We start from the raw sequence: 23784 nt of genomic DNA on the forward strand, positions 1-23784 counted from the left end.
CCCTCTGACCTCATTTCTTATCATCCAACCTCCCGCCCCATTCTTCTCTCTAGCCATACTGGTTTGCTTTTTGCTCTGAACTCAACAAGCTTATTTCCATACCCCAGGGCCTTTGCACCTGCTGTTCCTTCTACCTGGCTCTTCCTCACCCTTCAGATCTCAATTCAAGTGTCACCTCCTTAGAGGGGTCTTCCTGACACCCCCCACCCCTAATCTTCTCTCTTCCTTCTCTTTTTTTCTTCATAGTCCCTGTCACAATCTGTAATTATCTTTGCTTGTTTGTAGGTTTATTGTGCCTTTCTCTTCCTGTGCTGAAAAATGCAAGTTCTGAGAGAGCGGGGACCTTCTCTGTCTCATTCACAGCCATATCTCCAGTGCCTAGCACAGTGCCTGGCACACAGCGGGTGCTCAATAATTGCCTGTGGAATGAATGGCGAATAAAACACAGCTGAGCTTTTAAGGGCACTGACTCTAGACTGAGACAGACCTGGGATCTGATTCAGGCTCTGTCTCTACTCACTGCATGACTTGGGTGCACAGTTTTCAAGTTTCTGTTTCCTCACTTGTGAAATGGGGCTGGTGAGAGAATGCAAGCATCTGTTTTCTAAAAAGCAGGTTACAACAGTGCTTAGGACACAGTAAGTGCTCAATAAATAACAGCACAGACTCTGCAGCCAGAGTGCTGGGGTCTGACCCCTGGCTCCATCTCTGACTAGCTACATAATTTTGAGCAAGTTAACTTCACCTGTCTGTGCCTCAGTTTTCTCACCTGAGTAAGAGGGAAAACGATAGTACCTACCTCAGCATTCTGATAAGAATTAAAAGTACTACACGGTATGTCTTGAGCACAGTTGCTAGCACATGGAAAGCACTCAACAGACACCATGTGTTGTTATTTTAGCCCTGGCCGAGCTTCTGCGTAGGGTTTAACTTCTTCCCTCTCACTGGCTCTCTCAGCTCCCCACCAGGGCCTTTCCTGGATTCCAGAATTTATGGATCACAAAGTCACCGATTCCAGCTCCTGGACAATGCGCCAAGCCCAGGGGTGGTGTCTGTACTCAGTTCTAGTCCAGCAGCCACACATCGCCTCCTGTGACAGGAGCTCACCACCTCCAGAAACGGCGGGTGCTGTTTCTCTGTCGGTGGTCCCACCTCCCATGCTCCTCAATGATGTCGGCTGCTCACCTGATCCCGGAGCTGGTCAGCTGCCCTCCGCTCCTCCTCCACCTGGAGCACCACCTCCTTAAGCCTCTTCTCAGCCCTGCGCACCAGCTTGCCGGAGAGGATGCGCTCCCTGAAGAGAGGCGTGAAGGGGAGAATCAGGAGAGGCTCTCACCTGGGGTTCTGTCCCCTCGGCCTCGTCCAGCAGCTCCCACAGTCTACTCAGGCCAGACACTGGCACCCAGGATCCCCACTCCAGGGCGTCTAGTCTTTGGCTTCTACTAAGATGCCTGATGTTCCTACAAGTGTCCCCACGTCTACACCCGTTTTCCATGTTCCACTAGGTCCCTCACACCAACTGCATTTCCTCCCCAGTCTTCTTTCTCTCAGGGAGCTGACCCACCGACCACCAGTGCCCAGGTCAGACCACTGGGAGCCGTCCTCGTCCCTTCTCTCTCCTTTGCCCCACCCCCAGCCTGTCAGTTCACAAACCCTGTCCCATTGCCCCTGAACTCTGTCTTGTCCCCTCCTCTCTGTCCTCACAGCCCTGGCCCCCAGCTCAGGCCTCGTCCTCTCCCACCTGACCTTCCCTCCCCCTGGCCTGGAATTTTCTTTCTCCCTCTGTCCTTTCTCTCTCAACTTCCTTCTCTGGCTGTCTGTGTTTGTGGAACTCTCTGGAAGCCCAAAGCTCCATCCTCGACCATCTTTGCTGTCTTCTCTTCTCACTCACATGCCTTCCCTGGACGAGCTCGTCTGTGCCCGGGGTTTCCATGACCGTCAACAGCCTGGTGTCTGCTAAACCCGTCTCCTGAGCTCCAGCTGGTTCAGCCCCCGGCCTCGGCAGTCCACCAGACCCCGCACACCCCTCACGTCCCCACTTGGGTCAGCGCCTTCTCCTCAACCCACTCCTCCCCCCAATTCCCCACGATCCACCTAGATCTGCAGGTCAGACACCAGGGCCACCTCACCTCCTCTCTCCCCTCAAATCCCTTCCCTACTGTTTCCCAAATTTCCCCATCCCTGTGGCCCCTGCATGGAGCCTCACACTCGGGGTGAAGTCCGTGTGATGGGGTCCCCAGCGATGGGCAGTGCTTGGCAGCCACGACTGGACAAGGCCGCCCCACATGTGCTGAGAGGCAGGCACAGGGCTGGGAGAAGTGGGAGGGCACCGAGCCCTGGAAAGGGATGCAGGGGGGAGACTCCTTCACCTATGGGTCAGCTGGCCACTCCTTGCTCCCAGGGTGACTTTGAGCAGGTCATTAACACTCTCTGAGCCTCAGTTTCTTCATCTGTATAATGGGGGAGGAGGGAACTCAGACCTGTGTATCCATCAGCCTCTGGAAGGCATCCCCAGAGACCTCAAACTACATTTCCCATGAGCCCCTGGGCCCCTAGCCCCTGGATGAGAACTACTTCTCCCATGAGCCTCTGGGGCCAGTTCCTCTGCCCATCCCTGAGACCTCTCACTGTCAATCATGTTCCCCAATGAATTCAACGTCTTCCCCCAACCCCAACATTCCCCCAGTCACTAGGCCTTAACCCCAAACTGCCCTCTTCCCCCTACACCTCCGACAGCCCATCAGCCCCCAGTTCAATCTCTTCTGGACCAGCCTCCCAGCTTCATCTCCCTCCTCTAGTCTGTTCCCAACTTGGTCCCAGAGGGGTCTTACTACACCCAGCACTGGCCCTGCCACTCCCCAGCTCACAACCCCCCGTGGCTCCCCATCACCCCAGGACAGAGTTCCTCAGCCCAGCATTCGAGGCTCTTGCCTCCTTCATCCCTCTCCTGAATGGCAGACTCCTAGGACCAATCAGATTCCTCCAAATGCCGCTATGTCTCCTGGCCGTTCCCCTGAGGCTGCTGCTCTGCCCGGGACTCTGTGCCCTGGAAATCATCTCATTCCTGTTGGGCTCAGCTCACATGCCTCCTCCTTCAGGAACCCTTCCCAAACCCCCCCATCTCAGGCCAATCCAGCTTCCCTTTCAACAATGTCCCCCCAGCCCTTGTAGTTCATAGGATCTCCCCTTTGTCACCACATCTGGCTCACAGGTCTTCCTCCTAATGGGGTCAGCCTGAAAGGAGGGATGTGCAGAGACTCAGCGATAAAGGTAACTCCTGAGTCAAGCTCGGGTGGGAAATCCCACTAGACCGTGACCTCCGTGGGGGCAGGAACTGGGTATGTCTCATTCTTCATCATCTCCCCAGTTCCCAGGCATGGGCGGGTAAGCAGTATACTCTTAATACACGTTTGTTGAATGAATAAATGTAAAAGAGAACCTTATGTATCTTTTGGTATAAAACAACACTCTTCTCCACCAGACAATGGTAGAGACACTGAATTACGGGTCAGGCATCCTAGATTTATAGCCTCTCTTTGCCTAAGTTTTCCTATATATAAAATAGGGATAACAATGGTCCTTCTCTCACAAGGATTATGTGATATCATACATGTATATACAAGCAGTCCAGCACCTGACATATAGTGAGTCCTCAATAAGTGGGAACTATTATTATTATTACTGAATAGTATTGAGCTGTAGAAAATCTATTGTATTGGCAGAGCGGCACTTTTATTAGGCTTAGTAATAAATATTCTGTTAGTTTTATTAGCACAGTGGTTCTTAATTGGGAATATTGAGGGGTATTCTTGGTTATTCCAGAGACTGGAGATGGAAACGATCTCAGCCCCACACTGCTGCTGCTTCCTGGCTTTGAACATGGATGTATGAGTGTGATGTTTGGCACAAGGGCAGCCATTTTGTGACCATGAGGGAAAGACCAAGGGAACTATACAGATGCTGACTCAGAGCCCTTCTGTCTTTCAGCTGCCCAGCTCCAGACTTCTTATCACATGAGAAAAAGAAATTCTTTGTGATAGAGTGATGACACAAATGGCCTCAATTCTCACCCCTTCCTGTATCCACACCCTTTGCAATATGACTTTGCAGCTGCTTCTCTCAAGAGGCAGAATCTATTTCTCCATTCCCTTACATCTGAGCTGGCCACATGACTTGCTTTAGTAACAGGATGTGGCAGAAGTGACGTTGTCCCAGTTCCAAGACTAGGCCCCAAGAAGCCTTCAATACTTTCCCTCACTCTTGCAACATGAACAATCCTGGGCCAGCCTGGAGCAGAGACAAGTTAGCCAAGTTGTCCCAGGCAAGGCCTTAGACATATGTGAGCCCAGCAAGATCAGCAAATCCATCTAGCTGACTCTCAGCCGAGCAAAGATGCATGAGTGAGGCCCACCGAGCACAGATCAGCAGAACCCACCAGCCAGCCAAATACTCATGAGCAATAATAAACGGTTGTTGTTTTAAGCCACTAAATTGTAGGGTGGTTTGTTACGCAGCTATAGCTAACTGCTACATTACTGTTTAAATCATACTCTTAGTGGGAGTGCAATTACTTGGAGCCCAAAGCATCCTAAATGATATAAGAAATCAGGAACCATTAATATGTTGATGTCTTTTGGATGCTTGTCACACAGCTCCCCTTCATCTCACTGACCAGAATGTGGCGCTGCCCTCCAGCCGTGCCCTCCCCTCCCACCTACCTGCTCTCCTGCTCCAGCTGCTCCTCAGCCTGGGCTAATTTAGACTCAAGGGCGGCGATGACCATCTTCTGGCGGGCCCGGGCCCCTGCGTCCTCCTCACCCAGGCGTGCCCGGAGCTCCTGGATCTGCCGCTCCAGCTGCTGCCGCCCGCTCTCTGCCTTGGCTGAGAAACTGCGCTCAGCTGACAACTCTGTGGTGAGTGATTCCACCTGTGGCAATGGAAGATGCAGGACTGTCACGGTGGGGTCTCAGAGGGAAGGTGGCAGGTAAAGCCAGGCGCCTCTCACAATTAACTGCATCAATGATTGTTAAGTGCATAGCACAGAGCCTGATACACACTAAAAACTCAACAAACATTAGCGTGTCTTTTTCCCGATTGGCTTATCAGCCAACAGCAGTGCCAGCTCTGGGTTTTAACCTTTTCGATAAGTTTTTGCTATTTTAATAAGTCCACAAGAATATCACAAACTTGTTTAAATGCTATAAATTCTACCTCTGACTGTGAATGAGTCTATTCCAAACGTTATCACACTTTTGTTTGCACCAGGATCACCTGGGGAGCTTGTGAAAAAAATGTGGACTGAGGGTCCCGACCCCCCCCCACCGCTTCAGAGATTCTGATTCAGCCGATCTGGAGTGTGGTCCGTGAATCTGCATTTTTAACCAGCATCTCAGGTGGTTCTGATTCGAGTGCTATGCAGGATCATTTTGAGAAATTCCTGCTCAATCAACAGTAGCTACTACACTGAGAATGTGTAAACACACCCCTAATAATAGTTCCTGTTTATTTATTCGGCTTCTACTCTGAGCGAGGTCCTGTGTCTGGGACACAGAAATGAGTCAGATCCAGCCTGATTCATACTTTATTTCACTTCACCCTCACAGGAACACATCGACGTGGTGATTAGCATATGCTCTTTTCTTTTCTTTTTTTTTTTTTACTTTTTATTGGAAAATAAAACTGTGATAAGAAAGCCAAAAACTAATCAAATATATGGCTCCACGGGTTAATAAAGGGCAAACACCGCTGTCAACCCCAGCCAGGTCAAGAAGTACAACTTTGCCAATCCAGAGCCCCTTCACGCACCCATCCTAAAAGCAACCCCTTCCTTCCCCCCAAAATAGCATGTTATCCTGGCATTTCTAGAGTAATCACTTCCCTCCTCCTCTTCCAAGTTTTATTACTCAAAGATGCACCCTTAGATCCTATAGTTGAATCCCGTCCATTTAAAAAATCTCACACGTCTTTGCGTCTCTTTTAATCCACAGCTCCCTCCTCCATCCCTTTTATTTCCTTACAATTTATCTGTTGAAGAGTCTGGACCATTTGGCCTGCCGTTTCTCCGTGTCTGATTCACACATTTCTCTGTTCTCTACGTTTCCTTCAAATGGGCAGTTGGGTCCAAGGACTTAATTCTTTCTCTTTACGAGTTTTCGAGGTGATGACTTGGTTCCCTCTCATCCTCCGAAGGTGACTCTACTGGGTTGAAGAGTCTCCCTCCAAACATTCATGCCCACCTGGAGCCTCGGGATGTGACTTTATTTGGAAGTAGGGTCTTTGGAGATGGAATTAGTTAAGATGAGGTCATACCGGAGTAGGGTGGGCCCCTAATCCAACACGATTGGTGTCCTTATAAGAAGAGGAGAGGAGACACAGACACATGGAGAAGACGCGGACAAGGGCATGTGAAGACAGAGGCAGAGCCAGAAGTGAGGCATCTACCAGCCCAGGGTGGCTGGCAACCACCAGCAGCTGGGAGAGAGGCCCAGAACAGACTCTCCCGCAGAAGGAACCGACCCTGCCGACACCTTGATTTTGGACTTCTGACCTCCAGAACCGTGAGAGAGTAAGTCACTCTTGTTTTAAGCCCCCCGGTTTGTGATCATTTGTTACGGCAGCCCCAGGAAACCAATACAGTGACTAATCAGTATTTTTTATTTTTTTATTTATTTTTATTTTATTTATTTTTTTTTTTAAAGATTTTATTTATTCATTTTTTTCCCCCCAAAGCCCCAGCAGATAGTTGTATGTCATAGGTTCACATCCTTCTAGTTGCTGTACGTGGGACTCGGCCTCGCGCTGGACGGAGAAGTGGTGCCTTGGGGCGCGCCTGGGATCCGAACCCGGGCCGCCAGCATCAGAGCGCGTGCACTTAACCGCTAAGCCACGGAGCCGGCCCAAGTATTTTTTAAAATATCATTGTGGACTCATGGATTTCAACAGATTTGATGGATTTAAACCAACTGCAGTTATCATCCTTGTTGAAGCTCAAATTGCCCCATTTGGGGCCACTGGGAGCCTCTCCAGGCTGACCCCTAAGTGCTTCTGACATCACCACGCTGGCTTCCTCCATAACTGGTATGTTATGGACTGAATGTTTGTGTTCCCCAAATTCACATGTTGAAGCCCTAACGCCAACGTGATGGTATCTGGAGAAGGGGCCTTTGGGAGGTGATTAGGGTTAGATGAGGTCATGAGGGTGAAGCCCCCACGATGGCATTAGCGCCCTCATAAGGAGACACAAGAGAGCTCTCTCTCTCTCCCCACATGGGCGCACAGCAAGATGGCGGCCGTCTACAAGCCAAGAGAAGAGGCTCCAGAATGAAACCTACTTCACTGGCACCTTGATCTGGGACTTCTCAACCTCCACAACCGTGAGAAATAAATTTCTGTTCCAGTCTATGGTATTTTGTTATGGCAGCCTGAGCAGACCAAGGCACAGCGTGACAAGATGTTCCAAGCTACTCTTGTTCATCTCCTGCTTCAGATCTGGAGTCAGTCGTTTCTAAAGCCCCAGTTTCTTTTGGTGGGAAACGGTATTTCTAGACCACAATTTGGGACCTAGGGATGCTCACTGCTGCTGGATTTGTTATCATTTCTAGGCCTTTTGGGTGGACAGAGATAGGCTGGATCTATACAAAATACCTCCTAAGTTCATGTGAATACATCCAAGTTGAATTCAGGACTACAGGGTTCTTTCATTTTGTTTTGTTTTTAACCTCGCCTCTTCTCTATAACATCTGTGTCTAGGTTCTTACACACTGACGATCCTGAGATTATGGACACAGGTGATGACAGAATTAGAATATCTCATCTTTTTTCTTTTGGTGAGGAAGACTGCCCCTGGGCTAACATCTGTGCCCATCTTCCTCTGCTTTATATATGGGACGCTGCCACACCATGGCTTGATAAGTGGTGTGTAGGTCCATGCCCGGGATCTGAACCTGCCAATCTGGGGCTGCCAAAGTGGAGCACGTGAACTTAACCACTATGCCACCGGGCCAGCCCCTAGAATATCTCATCTTTTGGGGCTAGCCCCATGGCCTAGTGGTTAAGTTTGGCGCACTCCGCTTCGGCAGCCCAGGTTCAGTTCCCGGGCATGGACCCACACCACTTGTCAGCAGTCCTGCTGCAGCGGTGACCCACATACAACATAGAGGAGGACTGGCACAGATGTTAGCTCAGGGCGAATCTTCCTCAAAAAAAAAAAAGAAAAAAAAAGAATATCTCATCTTTAATCATTTACTTTATCCCACATTACACACACAATGGTCTCAGAAACACAACGCTAATACCATCATGACCAGTATAATTACTGAATACAGTAATAAAATTTTTTTTGCATATTTGCCCATTCTCTCCATTAAAAAAATAGTTGTACTCCACACAACTGAGCACATAGCCACCAACTTTCTTACTCCTGCTCAGCCTTCACTGAGTCTTAGAACGATGAGTAAAGTGTATGCCTGTTACTCTGTCGTGCTAATGTCTCTCTAGGGATCTGATCGTCTGGACCTGGGTCTCTGGGTGGTTCTCAGACCTGTTACACCTCAAAACCACCTGGAGAGTTCATCAAAACACAGATTTCTGGGCCCCACCTCAGCATTCCTCCTTCACTTGGGCGGGGCTGGGGCCTGAGAACTTGCATTTCCAAGTCCCCTGGAGATGCCAACACTGCTGGTCCTGGGTCCACACTTTGAGAACCACTGGTTTCGCTGATTCCTCAGGGAGGGTTCACGGGAAGAGTCCCTGGCTTCTTGCAGGCTCACAACCTGCTGGCATCCTTTACACTTGAAACTAAGTCTTGCTTGATACAAAATCCTTGGCTCACATTTTCTTTCTTCCAGTATCTTAAATATATTCCTCCATTTGCTTCCAGCATAAAGTCTTGCCATCAAAAAAAATCTGATGATATCTACTTTTCTTTTCCTTATATATCACTTGCTCATTTCTTTTCTGGATGGCTAAAGGATTTTTTTTTTTTCCTTTTGAAAGTCCAAAATTTTTACTAGCCTCTGTCTTGGTATCTGTTTTTATGAATCAATATCAGGTGCACAGTGTGTTCTTCCATACGGAGCTTCAAACTCTTTTGTTTCAGGAAAGTGTTCAGGCATCATGGCTTCTGACATTTGCTCTGTTCCCTTCCTTTGGTTTTCTTCTTCATGGATTCCCATTATCCATATGTTGGATCTCCTTTGCCTGCCTTCAATGTCTGCTATTTTCTTGTGAATCCCTTTCTGTGTCTTTTTAAGTTTTATTTTCTTTTTGTAAAAGGTTCTCCTTTTCACCACCAGCCAAGGATGTGGGTGGGGTTAAGTTACATCACTCTTTATATGGTTGTAGTGTCCTATGCTCCCTCCATCAGAGTATGTATTGGCTTATTCATTTAATCTATAGTGAGCACCCAGCACTGTTTTAGGTATTGAGGATAAAGAAGTGAACAAAACTAAGGCAAGGCTCTGCCCTCAAGGAGGTGCTTACATTCTGGGGGGAGATGGATAATAGACAAACAAGTAAATGTATAATATAATGCTGGGTAGTGGTAAGTAATACAGAGAAGACTAAACCAGAGAGAATGGAAAGACATTATGGGAGGGAGGGTGGCAGGGAAGGCTGTTTTGAGGGAGTGAGACGTGATGGTTGGGATAAGAGCATTCCAGGAACAGCAAGTGCAAAGGCCCTGAGGTGGGAATAAACTTGGCATCATCAAGGAATAGTGAGGAGGCTGGTGTGGCTGGAGCAGAGTGGGCTAGGGGGAGAAGGGTCAGAGATAAGGTCTGAGTTAGCCAGGGACCAGAGTGTGGAGCCTTGGAGGTGACTGGGATTCCACTCTGAGTGGGATGGGAGCTGTATCATCTTGGAGCATGACTGCCTCTCCCACTGGCCTAGGGGCTCCTTAAGGGCTGAGCCAGGGTCTTACCCCTCTCTGAGCCCCCAGCAGTGCCAAGGCAAGGCCCATGAGAGGCCTCAAGATGTGCCTTTAAAAATAAATGAAATAATGAAGACATAGGTCTCTCCTTGGAAAGTCCATCCCTCTGTTGTCCGCCTGGCAAACTCCTAACTTCCTACAAAACCTCTTAAGGCATCACCTCCATCAGGAAGGCTTTCTTGATAGCCCCCAGCATCCAGGCGAGGTCAGTAGACCCCTAGTTTCTCACAGTGTCTTACGCTTCCTCCATTTTCATTTGTATTTCTGTATTGGGATACTCTGTCTCCTCCATCAAACTAGGATGTCCTTAAGGGCAGAGACCAGGAATGATCCGTCTCTAGGTCCCCAGCATCACCTAGAATGGGATCTGGGCCTCCAGAAGCCTCAGAAAATATTTATAAATAAATATACAAATGAAAATATACTTTACTCCATCTGCCAAGCTCCTACTTATGCTTTAAAACCCCAGCCAAATGTCCCTTCTCCCAAATGCCTTCTTGTGACTCTTGCAGAGAGTCCTCTCTCTCTCTCTCTCTCTCGGTCTACTGGGCCCAGGATACTTCTATTATCACACATGCCACCCTATATTGTGACAGTTCAGCTCCATGTCTGTTTCCCCAGGGAACTCTGCAGGACAGAAACCCTACATAATTCATCTCTATCCAGCTCTTTTATCGAGAAGCCTCAGAAATACAAGTGAATGAAGGCATCCCCCCTTTGAGAACTCCTATTCAACCTTCAAAACCCAACTCAAAACTCCCCTTTTCCTACGTCCATTGAATAACAGGACTGAAGGCTATGGCTCCAGGTCAGTGGGGACCCGGGCTGGCAGGGGGTGCCCGGGTTGTGCTCACATGCAGGACCAGCTTGCGGTAGCGGTCATTGAGCAGCTCTGCGTTGCTCTGCTCCTCCTCCAGCTCCTCTTCCATTTTCCCCAGGCGCCCCTCCAGCTGACGCTTCTCCTCCAGAATGGCGGCCCTGGGGAGAACAGGCCGGGGGCAGGTGAGAGGGCAGGATGGCCAGAGGAGGGTGTCCCGCTCCCCGTTACCATGAGCCACTCACTTGCTGAGGCTGCCGTTGGCCACCTCGTCCGCCATCTCGTCCCGCTCTTGCTGGGCCTGCCGCCGGGCACGGTCGGAGGCGGCCAGTTCCTGCGATGACAGAGAGACGAGTGGTCAGCAGAGGTGAGGGGCGGCTCTCTGGGCACTGGCCTCCCTGCCCCTCACACCTCGAGTGTGGGCCTTTTTTATATGTGAACACGCCGTCCCTGGGTAACTTTGGAATGAACTTCAATCCACAGGCAGATGTCTCCTAAATCCGTCCCCCGAGCCCCTGACCCGTGTCCACCTCTTGCCTCCCACCCCCCAGACCCCCCACCATCATCACCTCCTCACTGAGCTCAGCGTCTCTTTTCAAACCTGCTCCTCCTTCCAGGTTCCCCCAGTCACCGGGCCAGACCCCCGGGTCTCTCCTGGCCTCCTCTGCCCCCTTACCACCCACAGTCTGTCCATCCTGCCCCATTACTTTCTGCCTTGTTCCCTCCTCTGCATCCCCAGAGCTCCGGCTCAGGCCTCCTCCTCTCTCCCCAGCCTCCCTGTCTCCAGTCTCCCGGCTCAGTCCATCCCGGTCACCACCCCAGAACGCACCCGGCCCCTCCTCTGCTCAGAACGCTCCCGGGGCTCCCTAGCGACCCCAGGACCACTGTGGTTGGCCCCGCCCACCCTCATCCCCAGCCTCCCATCCCAGGGCCCCGCCCCCACCACCCCCAGCCTCCCATCCCAGAGCTGTGTCCCCCAACCCCCAGCCTCCCATCCCATGGCCCTGCTTACCCCTACCACCAGCCTCCCATCCCAGGGCCCCACGCCCCCCAGCAGCCTCCTATCCCAGGGCCCCACCCCTCTCATCGCCAGCCTCCCATCCCAGGGCCCCGCCCACCACCCCCAGCCTCCCATCCCAGGGCCCCGCCCACCACCACCAGCCTCCCATCCCAGGCCCCGCTCACCCTGGCCTCACCTCCTGCAGCCGCAGCACCTCCGCCTCCAGCCCCTTGAGGCGCTTGTCACTCTCCCGGTTCTGGGCAAAGATCTCCTCCCGGGAGGTGCGCGACTCCTCTACCTCCCGCCACAGCTCCTTCATCTGGGCCTGGGCGAAACGGAGCGAGTGGGTGGGCTCAGCCTGGTCTTGACTCACGGAGCACCCCCTACCCTCGCATCAGCCCTGTGGGGCCTCCTCGCCTCCCTGTGAGCAAGCATAGCCCTATAGACCTGGGCTTCCGCACCCCGCCCGCCCCCAGCCGCTTGCTGTGTGACCCTGGGCCAGACCCTATCCCTCTCTGGGCCTCAGCTGCCTCCTCTTTTTTTTTTTTTTTTTTTTTTTTTTTTTTTTTAAAGATTTTATTTATTCATTTTTTTCCCCCCAAAGCCCCAGTAGATAGTTGCATGTCATAGGTTCACATCCTTCTAGTTGCTGTACGTGGGACTCGGCCTCACGTTGGACGGAGAAGTGGTGCCTCGGGGCGCGCCCGGGATCCGAACCGGGGCCGCCAGCATCAGAGCGCGCGCACTTAACCGCTAAGCCACGGAGCCGGCCCAGCTGCCTCCTCTTTAAAAAAGAAACACCTTAAAATTAAAGTAAGCCTAAAATGGGTATAATATTTGGACTCTGCAGTAATAATAACAATGGCAAATGGTTATGGACTTGCTGAACCCCCACAGCTCCAGCTCGTGGGGACTATTTTCCTCCCCAGTTTACAGATGGAGAAACTGAGGCTCGGGGAAGTTCAGGAACCTGCCTAGGGTGGCAAGTGGCAGAGCCTGGATTTGAACCCAGACCATCTGGCCCCAGGGTTTACACTTCTAGCACTTTGCTACCTGGCGGCACTACTTCTGAGTGTGTCAAGATGCCAGTATAAGGGTTTTCTCCTCAACGGTGTTTAAAATATCGAAAAATAAAACACAAACTAAAAATCCACCACCATTAAAAAAAAAACCCACTCTGTGTCTTCACAATGGAATAGTCTGTAGTCGTTAACCATTCTGATGGCAGCAATGGGCTTGGTAGTGGCAGGACGGAAATCGTCACTGTTGTTAATATTATTATTATTTGCTTGATAATAATAGCTTTTCAGCATAGCAGTTTTCTCTCAGTGATGACACGCTTGGCAATTTTTACTTTCTGGAAGGGATCTCTTCATACCAGCGCTGCCCCACAGAAATATATTGCAAGGACTTGTGTTGTTTTCCATTTTCTAGTAGCCACATTAAAAAGGTAAAAAGAATCAGGTGAAATTAGTGTGAACGCTATATTTTATGTAGCCTCATATATCCAAAATGTTATTTCCATTTGTAATCAATTCAAAAATTATTGAGATATTTTACCTTTTTCTACGTCTTCGGAATCCAGTATGTAATTTGGATTTTTGACCCACTGTGTTTTAGACGCCCAGTAGCCACACCGGGCTGGGAGCCACTGTACTGGACAGCCCAGTTCTATGCTTTTTTAAACAAATGAACTTTTACTTTTTAGAGCAGTTTTAGGTTCACAGCAATATTGGGCAGAAGGCCAGAGATTTCCCCTATGCCCCCTACCCCACACGGCACAGCCTCCCCCATCATCAACGTCCCCCACCAGACATTTGTTACAATCGATGAATCTACCCTGACACATCATTATCATCCAAAAAAAAATTTTTTTCTTTTTGGTGAAGAAGATTAGCCCTGAGCTAATATCTGTTGCCAATCTTCCTCTTTTTGCTGAGGAAGATTGGCCCTGGGCTAACATCTGTGCCCATCTTCCTCCACTTTATATGCAGGACGCCTGTCACGGCATGGCTTGATAAGCGGTGCATAGGTCCGCGGCTGGGATCCGAACCCGCGAACCTCCGAACCAGGTATAACTTTCGTAACGGGAAAAAACCCTAAAGTATTTCCGTTTCAAAAATTAAATAAAATGAGGAAGTTGGACTTAAAAATTAAGCATTTTAAGCAAAGGAAATAAAAAACATGAAAATAATCAAGTGAGCCTTTGGGGCACGGATGTTTATAAAGGTGTGGACCAATGTGGGGGCTGCTGTGGGGTGGAGGGGGCGGGGTCTGGAGCGAGGGAGGGGCCGCCCCCCCCCCCGCGGCTGAAGCGCCCCCCTTACCTGCATCTTGCGAGCCTGCTTCACTGCCTCCTCCTTGCCCTGCCCCGCGGCCGCCGTCTGGGCCTTCAGCTCCTCCAGGTCGGCCTCTAGCTTCTTGCGGGCGGCCACGGCCAGAGCACGCTGCTTGCGTTCCTCGTCCCGCTCCACCTCTGCATCCCTCAGCTGGGGGGAGGCCGAGAGGTGCGCTCAGGGCAAAGGAGGCCCAGGCTCCCTCTACATGCTGGTGACACAGACGTCCACCCTCCAGCCCCTGCCCAGGCCTTGAGCCCCGTTCCTCCTGCCCCCTGCCTCTCTCCGCTCTGTCCCCACGGCCCCGGCTCAACCTCTTCCTCTCCCCCAACCTCAGCCTCCTCTCTGCGTGTCTCTCCCCTCCAGCCCATTCCTGCACGGCTCCAGAAGGATCCTTCTACATTCAGAGCTGACACTGCCCCTCCCCTGCTCATGGCTCCTCTGTGGCTCCCCAGTGCCTCCAGGACACAGTCGTGCACACTCACCCGAGGCTGGGTCAGTGAGGCCAAGGGAGATAAAGAACACCCAGAGACCCCCCTCACCAGCCTTGGGTCACCTGTTCATCTCTCCTTCTGAGCTCCCAGCTCTAGTCTCTCCCCCTCCAGTCTGCTGCCCACATGCCCCAGAGAGGTCTTTCTGACACTCAGGGCTGACTCGCCTCTCCCATGCTCAGCACTCGTCACCTCGCAGCAGGCCGTGCCCGCTGCAGACCAGAGGAAACGCCTCAACTGAATGAGTGATGAAGGGCGGGTGCAGCGAAGGAGAGAGTGATGGAACAGAGGAGGGAGCTGGTGAATGAGGCAACGAGTGAGGGAGTAAGGTGTGGATGGAGTGGGTGTAGACGAGCTGGTCAATGAGTGCATGAGTAGGTTGGGGGTGTGGAGGGGCTGGGGTTGGATAAATAAGGGAGTGGCTGGGTCGGGGAAAGGAGGTTGCTTGGAAGGGGGTAGTCAGGTGGATGGAGGAGAAGTTGGGTGCAGAGCTGGTTGCACAGAAGCGTTGGTTGGTGGAGACGCTGTGTCTGGGTGGCTGAGTAGATGGGGCGGTAGATGGGTGGATGAATGGTTTGGCGGATGGAGGATGTCTCATTGGCTGTCAGTGGGATATGCGTACAGGTTGATGGGTTATGGGGGTGAACGGATTGGGGAGCAGGGGCATGCTGGCTAGTAGGAGTGACTTGGGTAGAAACACCAAGTAACAGGTGGGCAGGTGACACCTGGGGCCTGTCTTGCTGCCTGGAAGCAGCAGGGCCCACCCAGCTGGACGGGCGCCCTGCAGCCCCCCGCCTGGCCTGCTGGTACCTGCTTGGCCAGTTGCCGCCGCCTCTCCTCGCCGGCCTCGTCACGGCCCTGCAGGTCACGCTCATGCTGTGTCTTGAGGGCCTGCACGGTCACTTCCAGGCGCAGCTTGGCGTCCTCGGCTGCCGTCAGCTCATCCTCCAGCTCTGTCACCTGTGTTCGCAGGTCGTTGGCTGCCTGTTCGGCCACCCGGAGGGCTCGCTCCAGCTCGTGCACCTGGTGGGGAGGCATGGTGAGCACTGGGCACCTGGGTCACTGAGGGAGGGGGAGGCCATGGTCCCAGGTCTATCCTAGGATAGAGGGAGGGAAGATTTGACAGAGGAGGGAGAGGCATCAAGTCGATGTGCCCTTCCTAGTTCATTCATTCATTCACTCATTCAACATTTCCTAGGCACCTACTTACTATGTGTCTCATTCTGAGTCATCCTAAAACATATTTTATTAAATCCATGCATGATCATTCTATTGTCTGAAGCTCTTGAGAGTCCCCTTCTAGTGTTGGTTAGGTCAGCTGACTCGCACTCCTGGTGGGTTATTTCCTCGTGGGTTTTGTGATTTTGGATTGTGAGCTCAGCTCACTGGGCCTTCATCTTCAGGAACCCTGTGCAGAAGCGGGTTGAAGGCATGGAGCTCCCGAGTTATCAGTGTTGGCTTCTGCCAGACTCCCCAGGATATCGCCAACCCACTATCTACTTCTATCTTTTTCTCATCTTGGGGGGTTCCCAGCCTTTTCAGGGAGGTGTAAATTAAGACCCCCAAATGCCTTGTGAAAAGCAGATCTGGGCTTGTGAATTCTCAGAGACCCCGCTCTCATGCCTCTCCTTAATTGTCACCTCCTCAGAGAAGTGTCCCCTGACCTGTCAGGGCCTCCCTGTTACCCATGCTCCTGGCACTGAGCCCGTCTCCAACTCAGCCCTAGTCATGATGGTCATTTAACTTGCACTCATGTGTCTTTTTGTGCAACACCCGCCTCCCACACTGAACTGTGAGTCCACAGGGCAGGGACTCTATCTGCATATCCCCACCGGCCAACGACCCTCACGGAAACGTGGTCAGTGACTAGGTCTACTTTCAGCCCTTGGAGGGGCCAACTGGTCTCCCCTCCTATCTGGCACCTGCCAATCAATGTTGTTGACTTGAAGGAATCAAGCTTTCTCCCACTGACATCCTGTTTCCCACAAAGGCCTTGGGAGTCATGACAAATAACCCGACAGTTCTCCCAAAGGACAGACCTTAGTAGCTCGAGTCTAAGTTGGATTTCGGCTCCAGTTTCTCTGGGGCTGCAGGCCAAGGGTATGCCACTGGGATAGGGGTTCTCTCCAGGCCTGGCTAAGAGCTCCACAGGGTCAACGCCAAAGCATGTGAGAAGATAAAGCCCTCACCTGTCGCACGCACGGGAGAACACTGTTTGGCAATAAGGAAGGACGATGGGAGGGTGTCTGCCCAGGGACTCAACTAAACACGGATTCCATCAGTGCCTCCCGTCATTAATCGGGGTGGGCCGCGCCCCTGGGCTGTCCCGGCTGGTCTTCCATAAATATATTTATTGGGTAAATGAAGGAAGGATGGAGCGGAAGGTGTGGTGGGCGTTTCAGAAGCTGGACACGGGGTGAGTGGGGACTGGGAACAGGCCTGGGGGAGCCCTCGCAGGCCCTGGAGGGATGCGTGAGTTGGGGGAAGAGAGATGCCTGGTGGGGGAGCCTGTGTGTGCTCAGTGGGGTTGGGGGGTGGCAAGGTGGGGTGTCCTCACACTGGGTCTGTGTGGTGTGTGTGCGTGCGTGCGTGTGTGGTGTGTATGTGATACGTGTGGTGTGTGTGTGTGCACGCCTCTGGTGTGTGCGTACCTGTGTATACACACATGCTCATGTTTGGGGTGCAGTTCTCAGGCTCTACGTTGTGGTAAATTCTCTCCACGTTCTGAGTATTCATACACACATGATGCGTGGTTCTCATGCTCTTTGTGTGCACAGGAACAGATGTGTTTAATGGAGGAGTCTCCTCACATTCCATGTACACGCATGTGAACATGTATGTCTGTGGGCAGCTCTCCTGTTCCGTGTGTGAACATGGAAGATTCTCCTCACATTCCACATACACGCACGTGAACACGTATGTCTGTGAGCAGCTCTCACGTTCTGTGTGTGAACACGGGAGATCTCCCCACGTTCTGCGTATGTGTGCGTGAACACGTGTTTGGTCAGCCGCTCTCCTGTTCCGTGCTTGTGCGTGAACACGTGACGTTGGTGTCTGCTTCTCCTCATGCCGTGTGTGTGAGAGCACACGTGTGTACGTGTCTGCCAACGTCAAGCGTGCAGGCAGTCGCCCACACGTGCGTCTCGGGGAGGGGGTTCCCGCTCACACTCTTGCCGACGTCATCCTTGCTGCTCAGCAGTGCCTCCAGCTCCGCCCGCAGGGCCCGGTTCTGCCGCTCCAGCTCCTCACGCGCCTCCTGCTCCCCCTCCAGCGCCCGCGTCAGCGACAGGGCCCGGGCCTCGCGCTCCCGGCTCTCGGCCTCGACCCGCTCACGCTCCTCCACCGCCCGCAGCACAGCCGCCTTCTCCTCCGCCAGGAGCTTCCGGGTTGAGGGAGATGGGGTGGGGGAAACACATTAGCTGAAAGGAACACACGAGGGGATCGGGAAGAGGGAGCAGCCAGGGACAGAGAGACAGATAGACAGACAGAGGCAGAGACACAAGAGGAAGGTAGGGGGTTAAAGTCGCAGCCGTGTCCCAAACCAGCTCAACTCTTGAATGGATCAAACTGACGAGCCCCTCACTCTACACACCCAACAAAGGAAAGGGTGTTTCTTTTTGGAGCAGTGGTAGAAAAAAAAATGCATATATTTAAAAAATGTCCTCCAACTTTTACTGTTTTTGAAGACACAGTAATGGACAAAAAATAAAACTTATAAGACCTGCAGAAAAGGAAGGGAATGAGACTCAGAGTCAGGAGAAAAATCAGCCCACAAAAACAGACCCACAGATGACCTAGATACTGGCATTATCACAAAGACTTTAACCGTGATAAGTAAGTTTCAGGACTAGACGGATACAATGGGTGAAGAGACAGGAGTATTTCAGGAGGGATCTGAAACTACAACAGAACCAAACAGAAACTCCAGAACTGAAAAGTATAATATCTGAAATGAAAAGGTCACTGGATGAATTTGAGAGCAGATCGGACACATTAGAAGAGTCAGTAAACTTGAAAACAGGTCAATAGAATGATCTAAACAGAACAAAGGAAAAAACAAAAAGACTGTAAAACAAATTTAACAGAGCTTTAATAACCTGTGAGACAGCATCAAGGAGTCAAACATCCTTGTATTTGGAATCCCAGAGAAACAGTAAAGAAAAAGGAAAAGAAGAAAAAATTAGAGAACTAACTACTTGATTTTTAATATACATGCAAAAACAAGTGGAGAGAGTCTTTTCCACAAATCGTGTTTGAACAATGGGATATCTATACATATAAAAAAATTAACTTATAGCCATGATAGCACCATATATAAAAAAAATTACTCAAAATGGATCATAGACATAGATGTAAAACCTGAAACCAGACAACTTCTAAAAAAAAACACAGGAGGAAATCTTTGTGACCTTGAGTTAAAAAAGATTTCTCACACACAACACTAAAGCGTGATCCATAAAATAACAAATTAATAAATTGCACTTCATCAAAATTAAGAACTTCTGCTTTTTGAAAAACTCTATTAAGAGAATGAACAGACAAGCCGGAGGCTGGATGAAAATATTTGCAAAGCAACAGATCTGATGGAGAGTTTGTATTCAGAATATACAGAGAACATTTGAAATTCAATAATAAGAAAAGAAAGAATCCAATAAAAAAAAAAACGGGCAAAAGATTTGAACAGATACTTCACCAAACAAGACGTATGGATGGCAAATCAGCACATGAAAAGACGCTCAACATCACTGTTCATTAGGGAAACGTGAATTAAAACCACTACATCCTATTACGAAGACTAAGGTCTTATTCATAATAGCCCAAAACTAGGAACAATTCAGTGTTCATCAACGAGTTAATGGATATATAAAATGTCTGTCTATTCAGGAATAATACTCAGCAGTAAAAAAAAAAGGAATGAATTCTTGATACATGCAAAAACATGGATGAATCTCAAAATAGTTATTCTGAGTGAAAGAAGGCAATCCAAAAAGAGAATTATGTGAAAAGAATTTATATAAAATTCTAGGAGATATACAAAAATTAATAGAGCCTCAATGATCTGTGGGACAGTATTAAGCAGTTAAACATACATGTATTTGGAGTCCAAGAAGAATGTGAAGGAGAGAGAATGGGGTAGAAAAATATTTGAAGAAAATGTGGCTGAAAATTTCCACCTTTGACCCAAACACCACCCCACAGCTGTAGGAAGCTTGGCAAACTCAAAACAGGATAAATATTTACAAAAACCCACAGCTGCACATGTCACAGTCAAACTGCTAAAAAGATAAAGAGAAAAAATGTAAACCAGCTAGAAAAATGTACCACGTTATTTATAGGGAAACAGTGTTGTTTTTTTTTCGTTGTTGTGAGGAAGATCAGCCCTGAGCTAACATCCATGCTAATCCTCCTCTTTTATGCTGAGGAAGACCGGCTCTGAGCTAACATCCATTGCCAATCCTCCTCCTTTTTCTTCCCCCCAAAGCCCCAGTAGATAGTTGTACATCATAGTTGCACATCCTTCTAGTTGCTGTATGTGGGACGCGGCCTCAGCATGGCCAGAGAAGCTGTGCATCCGTGCGCGCCCGGGATCCGAACCCGCGCCGCGGGAAACAGTGATTTAAATGACTGCTAACTTTCCGTCTGAAACAACGGAGGCCAGAGATAACAGAATGATCTGTCCAGAGTGCTGAAAGAATTAAACCATTTACCTAGAATTCTACCTCCAGTGAAAATATCTTTCAAAAATGAAGGTGAAAGAATGAGTCCTCCATGTTCAGGATGAAGAAAATGAGGCACAGAGAGGGTTGAGCAATTTGCCCAAGCGACATAGCCAGAAAGGGGCCGAGCTGGGATCTGAAGCTCCAAGTTGCCTGTTCTTTTTTTTTTTTTTTTTTTTTGGTGAGGAAGATTAGCCCTGAGCTAACATCCATTGCCAATTCTCCTCTTTTTGCTGAGGAAGATTGGCCTTGAGCTAACATCTGTGCCCATCTTCCTCTATTTTATATGTGGGATGCCGCCACAGCATGGCTTAATAAGCAGTGCGTAGGTCCGTGCCTGGGATCCGAACCTGCGAACTCCAGGCTGCTGAAGCAGAGTGCATGAACTTAACCACTACACCACTGGGCCGGCCCCAAGAGTTGCCTGTTCTTAACGCTCTGGGGTTCTGTGACTTTTATTTCATCCTCGCATTTCCAGATGCTTAATGTTATCCCCATTTCCTAGATGGGCAAACTGAGGCTGAAACGGGAAAGGCAGCTTGTCTGAGTACACAGAGAGTCAGCAGGAGAAGTGAGATGTGGTACTTCATTTAATCCTCACAAGCACCCTCTGGGGCACCTTCAGGACACCTTTGGGAGTAAAAGCGGGTACTATCGACGATTATTTTGGGACAAGAGACATAAAGCAGGATGTGAGTGTCCTATTTACTGAGGCTCAGAGGGAAGGAGCATCCTGCCCTAGGGTCCCCCCGCCAGGATCACAGTTGAGCTGTGACATCACACATTACTGATCCCTCACCATATCCACGGCGAGCATGGATCAGCATCCTGATTTCCCGGCTGCGTAAACCGAGGCGCTTTACCTGGTCGAACTTGCGCTGCTTCTTCTCCAGCGTGCTCACGAGCTGCCGCTGCTGCTCCAGGTCCACGGTGGCGTCGTCCAGCTCCTGCTGCAGCCGCCGGCGGCCCCGCTCCAGCCGGTCCACCACCTCTGTCTTTTCCGCCAGGCGCTGAGTCAGGGCCTCCGCCTCGCGGGCTGCCCGGCGCCGTGCCTCCTCCCCGGCCTCCAGCGCCCCCGCCTCCTCCTCCTGGCGCCGCCGCCACTCTGAGAGCTGGGGGAGGAGAGAGAGGGAGGGCGGCAGTCACGGCTGGGACCAGGGTGCGAGTTGGTGGTGCCCCATTTCCCAGATGAGGAGACCGAGGCCTGAAGAGGGAAAGGACTCACTCCACCGGGCTCTTCTGCCTCGGAGGAGGGTTGAGGTTGCGAGTTCGGTGAGCCCCAGCTCCTTCAGGAGATTAAAATTATTCCCACCAGGACCCAGAGATGAATCAGACCCCACTCTGCCCTGGGAAACGCCCAGTCTGATGGGGGAGACTGAGTGTCACAGCCAGGGTGATGGAGGCTAAGATAGAAGTATAGGAGCCATGGGAGTCCACAGGAGGGAGTCAGAATCTGTTTAGAACATTCAGGAGAGGCTTCCTGGAGGAGGGGGCATTTGAGGTGGATCTTGAAGTATGCATAGGAGTTCGCCAGTTGAAGAAGGATATTTGCAAGCATGCATTCATCACTCATTCACTCAACAGTCAATTCTAAAGGCCTGCTACATGTCAGGCTCTATGTTGGGCTATGCTGGGGACCCAGACCTAACTCTGCTAGGATCCCACTTTCAAGGAGGTCCCAGTCTGGTGGGGAGACTCCTAGCTGGAGACAGTTCCAGCCCAGGGTGATCAGAGTGGGGACAGGGGAGAAAAAAGTGTTGTGGGAGCTCAGAGGGGGGTGGTCAGGGACTTCCTGCAACGGGGGGAGGCTGACACTAAGTTGTGAAGACTGTGAAGGGTTTTCCCAAGTGAAGTGGGGAAGCAGTGATGCAAGATGAATACAGCTAAAGATGAAGGAAGGACCAGAGAATGCGGGGCCTCCGCGCCCAGCTGAGAGGTAGGGCTTTGTCCAGGAGGAGCCCTAGGGGGCTACGAGCAAGGGAGGGGCAGGGGTCGCTCTGGGTGTAGAAGGACCCCTGTGGGGCTGTGTGAGGATGAGCTGGACGGGGAGAGACTGGAGGCAGGGAGGCGTAAAGGGAGGCTGAGATGAGGATCCAGGCGGCAGAGGATGAGGCCTGGGCGGGGCTGGGGCTGTGTGGACGGACAGTAGGGGATGAGAGAGAGAGTCGGGGGAGGAGGGACGGGTCTCTGCACAGACAGGCTCTGGGGGCTGAGGGAGAGGCAGCGGGGAGAACGGCACCCTGGGGTCTGCCCTATGACTGGGTGAGCAATGGGGCCGTCCCTGATCTGGGGGCTGGGAGGAGCAGGTTGGGGGACCGGGTGTCCCCTCGAGGGCTCCCTCCAGGACGGCTCACCTGGGTCTGGGTGGTCTGCAGCTCGCGGCCCACGCGCTCCCTGGCGGCTGCCTCCTCCTCCAGCTGCTCCCGCAGCCCTGCTGCCTCAGCCTCCAGGGCTCGTGCCCGAGACCCCAGGGCCAGCTTCGCCCTGGTCTCCTCCTGCAGCAGCTCCTGTGGACGGAAGGGAGGACGGATGTCAGGTGTGGGCAGGCGGGTGGGGAGGTCCGGGGGTGCTGGGTGCTGACGGGCGGGCGGGGGTCACCTGGGCGTCGTGTAGCTGGGCCTCCATGCTGCTCAGCTCCTTGCTCAGCCTGATGGCTTTGGACTCGGCCTCACTCAGCGCCCCAGACACGTTCTCGAGTTCAGCCTGCGGGGAAGGGGCACCTTCTAATGGCGGCTTCCATCCAGCCGACCCCATTTGCTCCTCTACCTCAAATCCCCACCACAGGCTGCTGGTGGGAGTGTAAAATGGCTCAGCTGCTGCGGAAAACAGCCTGGAAGTTCCTCAAACGGTTAAGCATAGAGTTTCCATACGGCCTAGCAATTCCGCTCCTAGGCGTGTCCCCAAGAGAAATGAAAACATATGTCCGTACAGAAATGTGTACAGGAATGTTCATAGCAGCTCTATTCACGATAGCTGAAAGATGGTAACAACTCTGGCCATCCACTGATGAATGGGTAAACAAAATGTGGTACATCCATGCAGTGGAATATTACGTGGCAAGGAAAAGGAATGAAGTACAGATGGATGCTACAACATGGACGATCCTTCTTTGAGCAAAAGAAGCCAGACACAAAAGGACAAAGATTGCATGATTCCACTTAAAGGAAGTGTCCAGAATAGGAAATCTAAAGAGACAGAAAGTAGGTTAGTGTTGCCAAGGTGGGGTGGGGGAGGATTGGGGACGGTAGCTAAAGATACAGGATTTCTTTATGCGGTGATGAAACTGTTTTAAAATTAGATTATGGTGATGGCTGTACAACTCTATGAATAGACTAAAAACCATTGACTCGTCCATGTTAAATCAGTGAATTATGTAGAATGTGAGTTATACCTCAATAAAGCTGTTCCCCCCCCAAATCACCACCACCATGACCGTGAGCGAGGCTCCGGGCTTCATGTTCCTTCGCCGTAGGAATCTGGAAGCAGTTCACCACT

At 51.1% G+C, this 23784-nt stretch overlaps 1 protein-coding gene across 2 annotated transcripts in view; it reads right to left on the bottom strand.

The window, feature by feature from the left end:
• The window catches only part of MYH14 (myosin heavy chain 14), an 85470-nt gene that overhangs the window by 1509 nt on the left and 60177 nt on the right, over positions 1 to 23784 (bottom strand). For both annotated transcript variants that reach the window (XM_004440309.3, XM_014795158.2), the window contains 11 exons: positions 22888 to 22992; positions 22644 to 22796; positions 21153 to 21401; positions 17739 to 17951; positions 15383 to 15595; positions 14073 to 14234; positions 11942 to 12070; positions 10991 to 11079; positions 10783 to 10906; positions 4719 to 4927; positions 1186 to 1294 (listed from right to left, as the gene is read on the bottom strand). In XM_004440309.3, coding sequence (XP_004440366.2) covers positions 1186 to 1294; positions 4719 to 4927; positions 10783 to 10906; positions 10991 to 11079; positions 11942 to 12070; positions 14073 to 14234; positions 15383 to 15595; positions 17739 to 17951; positions 21153 to 21401; positions 22644 to 22796; positions 22888 to 22992 — 1755 coding nt within the window. The remainder of the gene's footprint in view (positions 1 to 1185; positions 1295 to 4718; positions 4928 to 10782; positions 10907 to 10990; positions 11080 to 11941; positions 12071 to 14072; positions 14235 to 15382; positions 15596 to 17738; positions 17952 to 21152; positions 21402 to 22643; positions 22797 to 22887; positions 22993 to 23784) is intronic.

This window comes from Ceratotherium simum, chromosome 33, assembly GCF_057802395.1.
Source record: "Ceratotherium simum simum isolate JZ-2026a chromosome 33, ASM5780239v1, whole genome shotgun sequence".
In the NCBI taxonomy this organism is placed as follows: domain Eukaryota; kingdom Metazoa; phylum Chordata; class Mammalia; order Perissodactyla; family Rhinocerotidae; genus Ceratotherium; species Ceratotherium simum.